This window comes from Rana temporaria, chromosome 6, assembly GCF_905171775.1.
Source record: "Rana temporaria chromosome 6, aRanTem1.1, whole genome shotgun sequence".
NCBI lineage: Eukaryota > Metazoa > Chordata > Amphibia > Anura > Ranidae > Rana > Rana temporaria.
The window spans coordinates 168746616-168754821 of NC_053494.1; the positions used below are offsets into that span (position 1 = coordinate 168746616).

The following is an 8206-nucleotide window of genomic DNA, read 5'->3' on the forward strand; positions in this document are numbered from 1 at the left end:
CGCACGCCAGACTCCAGTCAGCGTCCGTTTCCTGCACACATTAATTTTTCATATTGTATCACCTCAGTGGCGCTTTTTTAAATTTGTATTTTAATGAATAAACCCTACCAAAGAATTTTTATATTATGAGAGGCTGTCTCTCATTTATATTTTTCTGCCTGCCCATTAACGTTTGGGGGAAACATCGGAGGAGTAAAGATCCTTGAGAGCAACCAGGAAAAATCAGGAATTGCGGGACAGGCCCCCCTAAAGACCTACAAGCCTTCTTGACTCTCCTTGCTGTATAGTAAGGGAGTCATCGACATCTGGTGAGTGCGGTGTGAAAATATTTCAGCACGTGGTGGAATACACAAGAGGAACCCTGGGGAAAAGGCATTAATAGCACTCAAGATTGCACTAAAGACTTTTTGCACTGTGTCAACTTAATAATATTATGTCAATTATGTTTACATTAATGGCATCTATAGTATGTCATATATAATATTTTTGGGGGGGGGAACTTATTATATGTTTTTTCACATTATAGCAATCAGGCAGGGGAGCTGTCCAGCATCTCAGGTGGCTCAGCAAGAAGATATACTGTCGAACAAAGCAAAGGTTGCAAGTTCAGATCTGGGCCCTCACATGAATTGGCTTTTAACATAAATATTTCAAAATGTAAGTGTGGTACTTTTATACATTAACCATTGCCAATAAATTACTCTATTTAATGGCATGAGAATACTTTTACACTAGCGTGTTAGCTTTATCTTGCCAGTATCCCTAATTCAAGAAAAATAATGGAGCCTTCCTCTTATCTTTTCCTTTAACTGTGATCCATTCATCATTCCCAGTAAGCAACGGGAAAAAATACATATCCAGGATGTGCTACAAGAGGGGACAGCATAGTTGTATAGCAGGATGGTGATCCTCTGAATCAAGTGCGCCTACATGAAGTATACCCAGCTAACCTTCCGTATCATCGCTGTCTGAAACGGTACCGCGGCAAAAGGTGGCACATAGATTAAAACATTTGCTCTATCTATGACTTCCAGGCAGGAGGTAAAATCTGTTTTCTGATGATAAAATGGTTATTTCTTTAGTCATTATGGCCCCTCCAGAGATAACAAAGTGCTAGGTTTGTCTAGAAGCCAAAAGCATAAACAAAGTATGCAGACAAATCTAAAATAAATGCTTTGCTTAGCTGCGTTTTCGTTTAGTGCGGTATTTTCAAATCACATAAAATGACGGTGAATAAAAAGCCTCAGATTATTTCAAAATAAAAATTGTTGTGTTCACTCAGACAAGTTAAAGTACATTTTTATACTGCTGATAAATATTGCAGTTATATTCCACTAATCTTTTCTTACCAAATGGAATGTGAATTGTTAACACAATTGTGGATATTCCAGAGCTTTGCGCTGCAAACCTATTTATTGCAACAAGTTGCCCAAACTTGTACTGAGGAGTGGCAGGCATAAAGCGTATTCAAACCCCCCTAAACATTAATGTAGTATATTGTAGTTTAGAAGTCCTTAGCATACCTCCCAACATTTTGAGATGGGAATGAGGGACACCTACTACCAAACGTATGTAGGCATAGGACACGCCCACTGTCACACCCCCTTAAAGAAGAATTAACCCAAAAAAGGTTAATTTAATCCACAAGGGCTTTCCTTTTACCACTACTATTACTTTATATTGACTTTTAACCACTTAAGACCCGAACCTTTATGCAGGTAAAGGACCTGGCCAGTTTTTGCAATTCGGCACTGCGTCGCTTTAACTGACAATTGTGCGGTCGTGCAAAGTGGCTCCCAAACAAAATTGGCGTCCTTTTTTTCCCACAAATAGAGCTTTCTTTTGGTGGTATTTTATCACCTAATTTTTTTCTATAAACAAAAATAGAGTGACAATTTTGAAAAAAATGCAATATTTTTTACTTTTTGCTATAATAAATATCCCCCAAAAATATATAAAAAAACTTTTTTTCCTCAGTTTAGGCTTCTACCTATTTTTGGTAAAAAAAAATCGCAATAAGCGTTTATCGATTGGTTTGCGCAAAATGTATAGCGTTTACAAAATAGGAGATGCATTTTTATAAAAAATATGTTTTTACTACTAATGGCGGTGATCAGTGATTTTTTTCGTGACTGCGACATTATGGCGGACACATCTGACAATGTTGACACATTTTTGGGACCATTGTCATTTTCACAGCAAAAAATGCTATAAAAATGCATTGTTTACTGTGAAAATGACAATTGCAGTTTGGGAGTTAACCACTAGGGGGCGCTGTAGGGGTTATGTGTGACCTCATATGTTTTTCTAACTGTAGGGGGCGGGGCTGGACGTGTGACATCATTGATCGTGTTTCCCTATATCAGGGAACACACACAATCAATGAAGCTGCCACTGTGAAGAACGGGGAAGCTGTGTTTACACACAGCTCTCCCCGTTCTTCAGCTCCGGGGACCGATCGCAGGATTCCGGCGGCGATCGGGTCCATGGTTCCCGCGGTCAGGGAGCTTCGGACCGGGTCGCGGGCGCGTGCTGTGGGCACGCACCCGCGACCCACGGCTGGGCACTTAAAGAGGACGTACAGGTACGTGCTTGTGCCCAGCCGTGCCATTCTGCCGACGTATATCTGCAGGAGGCGGTCCTTATGTGGTTAAAATTTACAAATGCAGCAATTTTTTATTTGGATGAAAGGTTTAGCACTGGGAAACACTTTTTGAAGGATAAAAAGTGCATTTTATTTAAAACTATTTAGATCAGACCAAAACGAGGGACAAATGAAGGGGAAAGAGGGACATTGCTCCAAATCAGGGACAATCCCTCAAAATCAGAGACAGTTGGGAGCTGTGCCTTAGGCAAAGTGGTTGCCTTAGTTTACCTTTTTTAATATTTTTTTTCACTTGGCAATCTTGCAGCTAACATGCTTCCTGTCCTTCATACTCATTTCTCCATTGTATCCATGAGAGAAGCCAAAGTTGTCACACAGGCTGAACTGCAAACATAAATGCAGTAGATTCTACTATCAATGTAGAACTTCCGCACTGTTTCCCCACACCTCTTCATTTAAATACCAATAAACAAAATTTATAAAAAATTAAGTCAGACAAAATAATACGAAGATTGTAGCTTGTATACAAAATAACGTATTCATTAAAATGTGTGTTACCCCAACAATTCATAATTCTGATACCCTATATTACCAAAAGTATTGGGACACCTGCCTTTACACGCACATGAACCGTAATGGCATCCCATTCTAAAGCCCGTACACACTATTCATGTTTTTCGTGCAACCCACAAAAAAACTGTCAGCTCCGGCGAGGTTTGCCAAGCGATCTCCTTAACTGAGCTGTTGTGTACTGACAGAGGGATGGCCCACCGCCAGAACACTACGATCAACTCTCTCTGCCGTTGGCGGAGAGCACTGATCGGAAGTCCGTCGGCCGCTGGTTTTCCAGCATACACATCCAACAGAAGCCGGACAAATGGCCGTCTTCTGTCAGACAGAACAACATACACACGGGCAGAAAGTTCTCCCGACATTCTGCCCGCGTGTACAGGGCTTTAGTCCATAGTGTTCAATATTGAGTTGGCCCACCCTTTGCAGCTATAACAGCTTCAACTCTTTTGGAAAGGCTGTCCACAATATTTAGGAGTGTGTCTATGGGAACGTTTGACTATTCTTCCAGAAGTGCATTTTTGAGGTCAGGCACTGATATGGACAGGAAGGCCTGGCTTGCAGCCTCAGCTCAAATCCATCCCAAAGGTGTTCTATCAGGTTGAGGTCAGTACTTTGTGCAGGCAGTCAAGTTCCTCCACCCCAAACTCCCTCATCCATGTCTTTATGGACCTTGTTTGTGCATCGGTGTTCCATGTTGGAACAAAAAGGGGCCATCCCCAAACTGTTCCCACAAAGAGCATTAAATTGTCCAAAATGTATTGGTATGCTGACACCTTCACTGGAACTAAGGGGCCAAGCCCAACCCCTGAAAAAACCCACACCATAATCCCCCCTCCACCAAATGATTTGTACCAGGGCACAAAGCAAGGTCCATAAAGACATGGATGAGTGAGTTTGAGGTGGAGGAACTTGACTGGCCTACACAGAGTCCTGACCTCAACCTGATAGAACACCTTTGGGATGAATTAGAGCAGAGACTGCAAGTCAGGCCTTCTTGTCCACATCAGTGCCTGACACATTTGCTTCTGGAAGAATGCTCAAAACATTCCCATAGACACACTCCTAAACCTTGTGGACAGCCTTCGCGGAAGTGTTGAAGCCGTTATAGCTGCAAAGGGGGGCCAACTCAATATTGAACCCAAGTACTAAGACTGGGATGCCATTAAAGTGTGCGTGTAAAGGCAGGTGTCCCAATACTTTTGGTAATATAGTGTGTGTGTGTGTGTATGTATATATATATATATATATATATATATATATATATATATATATATATATATATATATATACACACACACACACACTGTATATACACACGCAAATGTTTTGCCTTGCATTTCTATTTTAAATGAGTTGTTTTACAAGGTGAGGGTTAACATATACTTTAAGGTTTTTACGTTTACACTACTACATAAGCACATTCTCCACAGAATTCCTTTAACGGAATAAAATTAGAACATATAATTAGTTTATCTCACTTTATTATAAGTATTATTAGAATGTACACTGCTCCATTAGCAACAGGATCATAACATTTTTTGCTAATGCATCAAAAAGTCACTAGTAATAGAATTCTCTCTCCTCAACAAGCAATCAGTTTTGACACAGTACACAAATTGTTCTTCTTAATGTGCCCAAAAGTCAGCGTCAATATGTCCCTCGGGTCTACTTCTCTTTGAAGCCTCATTCTCAGTCCCGCAAGCTGTCTTTGCATATGAAACACAAAGTAGCCGCAAAAGGACGCAGACAGCACCCAGTTTATGAACATCTAGGTGGGAATGCAGCCCAGTGTCACCATTGTCTTGTTAGCTATGAAGCTAGGTTTTCCCAATATTCCCAATATTCATGCACAATGATGCCATCATATTGCTACTCTGAACCAAGGCCCAGTTTCTCTACAAGCCAATGAATGGTTCTGATGCAACAGTCCTTATTCTCAGACCTTAAAACTAGGGATGAGCCGAACACCCCCCGGTTCGGTTTTCACCAGAACATGCGAACAGACAAAAAATGTGTGCGAACATGCGAACACTGGTAAAGTCTATGGGACATGAACGTGAATAATCAAAAGTGCTAATAAAAGTGTATGGGAACCCGGGTACTGCCCCAGGGAACATGTATTAATGCAAAAAAAAGTTTTAAAAAATGAAATTTTTTCAGGAGCAGTGATTTTATGAATGCTTAATGTGAAACAATAAAAATTAAATATGCCTTTAAATATTGTGCCTGGGGAGTCCCCTTAGTCTGCCTATAAAGTAGCGCATTTTTGCCATGTTCATAACAGTCCCGCAACAAAATAAAATTTCTAAAAAGAAAAAATTTCAAATTGCTCGTGGCTGTCATGTATTGCCGGATCCCGGCAATATGCATAAAAAATTATTGAAAAAAAACAACGTGGGTCCCCTCCCCAGTCCATTACCAGGCCCTTCAGGTCTGGTATAAATATTAAGGGGCACCCCCTGCCAAAATAAAAAAAAATGGCGTGGGGGGGTTCCTCCCAACAATCCACACCAGGCCCTTCAGGTCTGGTATGGATATTAAGGGGATATTAAGGGGAACCCCATGCCAAAATTAAAAAGAAAATGGTATGGGTGTCCCCCCAAAATCCATACCAGGCCCTTCAGGTCTGGTATGGATTTTAAGGGCAACCCCACACCAAAATGTAAAAAAAAAAAAAAGGTGTGGGGTCCCCCCAAAATCCATACCAAACCCTTATATGAGCACGCAGCCTGGCAGGCCGCAGGAAAAGTGCGGGATGAAAGAGCACCCCCCTTCTGAACCGTACCATGCCACATGCCCTCAACATGGGGAAGGTGCTTTGGGGGACAAGGGCCTCATCTGCGGGCGGGGGCCTTTAAGTTTTGGCACGGGGGCATCTGAAAGGCCTGGTATGGATTTTGGGGGGACACCCATGAAATTAAAAAAATAAAAATTCAATACACTATATTATATATACTACACTGCCTGAATATATATTCTACACTGAATATCTAATCTGCGCTAAATGCAGAGTATATACTGGGCTGTGTATATATATATATATACACACACTAGACTATCTATATATATATATATATATATATATATATATATATATATATATATATATATATATATATATATATATATATATATATATATACACCGTATTTATCGGCATATACCACGCGCCGGCATATAGCGCGCACCCAAAGCTGAGGAGGGAAGTTCACGGAAAAACGTACATTTTGGATGTCTTGCCTGGCGTCCATCGGCGGCCTTGTCCGGCGTCCGTCTGCGGCCTTGCGTGGATCTATCCAGCCTTGCGCGGGGTCCGTCTGCTGTCTTGCCCAGTGTCCATCGGCAGCCTTGTCCGACGTCCGTCTGCGGACTTGCACGGCGTCCGTCGAGCCTTATGGGTGTCCGTCTGCGGCGGGGTCCGTTGAGCCTTGTGGGTGTCCATCTGCGGCGGGGTCAGTCAAGGGGTTGCAGCGTCGTGTGTTCGAATTTGGCGCGCTGTGCAGAGCCGGATTTCCTGCGCACTCGGCTCCTCTCGAGTGGCTGCGGGCGGAGCCGAGCGTGGCCTAGCCGAGTGCACAGTACACTTGGCTCGAAAATGTCGGAGACAGCGGGGATCGGCGGGGGATCGGCGTATATCGCGCACCCACGATTTCCCCCTGATTTTAAGGGGAAAAAAGTGCGCGGTATACGCCGATAAATATGGTATATATCGAATACACTGCCCGCACTCCACTAAGCTGCCTAATCTCTCTTCATTCATTACACTATATGGCCGCCATGTAGGCAGCAGGCTTATATAGTGTGAGCCCGAGCCATGATTGGCTCCCTGCCTTTGTTTCAACTCGAACCGCATGCTCATCCCTATTTAAAACCTGTCATACGGATCAGGGAATTGGCAGGGAATGCAACCATCGTAATTTCTGGATTACTGTCCTAGGTTTTGAATTTGAAAAAAGGTAAGGATTAAAAAAAATAAGAATTTAGGGATACCCTGCCTATTTTCACACTCTAGAGAAGACATGCTTAGTTTGTAAATAGACATATGCTTACAAAACCAGTTGGTTGTGAGATGATCATCCAATTAATTTTTTTATTTAAAAACACATAGTAACTTACTGTGCAATAAAGTGGCTGAATCCTCTACACCATTGACCTGGATGAAGAAGGGTTGGGGGAGGGTTCCTATCAAGAAATAGAAATGTAAATGTAGAACATTAAATACATACATAATACTGAAAAAAACATTTTTATATATATATATATATATATATATATATATATATATATATATATATATATATATTTTTTTTTTTATAAACATCGTCTTCATGCGCCACGTTAAAAAAAAGTTAATAGTTTTAAAAAGCCTTATAAACATTCTGTATGCCCGATCTGAAGACTTTTCATGACTTCCTGTCAATGTCACAGATGTCAGATAAAACAGGAATAAAGAAAATATCTTTTTTTTCCAAGGAGTAACTTTTTTTGGAATAATGTTATTACTATGAGTGCACAATTGATTATGTGTAGTGTGAATTGAAAAGTAGTGTTTTATTTGTTGCAAAAACAGATACATTTGTCAAGAAGGAATTTATTTTTATTTTTTGGTAATCCTTATAATATGAACGTCCTCCTGATCCTGCTAAGTGTGGACTTAAATTTCTTTGTTTAAGAGGTAGAATAAAAAAAAACACAATACAATACCCTCCCCATGGTGCCACATCTACCAACAGGTCTGATAATGATTATCCATATCACTATAGAATACTGATCGCTACAATACATGAAGCTCTGGCTAATGTACTCTATCCCAAGAGATCTATACACAACAGACTCTCACTATCTCATTAGTTCCAAAGATTTGGCCTATTGTGATACATGCTGATAGATACAAAGTTATTGATCAGTGTCAGCATATCTGTATCTTGTGTACTCATGCTCAGGATACAAAAAAATAGAAGGTGAAAAAAGTCAAAAACATGGACAGAAAGCCTGTAAAGTGAGTTACATGAATGTCCACATCAAAAA

At 40.9% G+C, this 8206-nt stretch overlaps 1 protein-coding gene across 1 annotated transcript in view; it reads right to left on the minus strand.

The window, feature by feature from the left end:
* Nucleotides 1-7931, minus strand: part of MYO3B (myosin IIIB) — a 332748-nt gene extending 324817 nt beyond the window's left edge. Inside the window, exons 1-2 of the mRNA XM_040358502.1 lie at nucleotides 7906-7931; nucleotides 7295-7360 (exon numbers count right to left, since the gene is read on the minus strand). Coding sequence (XP_040214436.1) covers nucleotides 7295-7360; nucleotides 7906-7931 — 92 coding nt within the window. The remainder of the gene's footprint in view (nucleotides 1-7294; nucleotides 7361-7905) is intronic.
* Nucleotides 7932-8206: the final 275 nt, after the last annotated feature.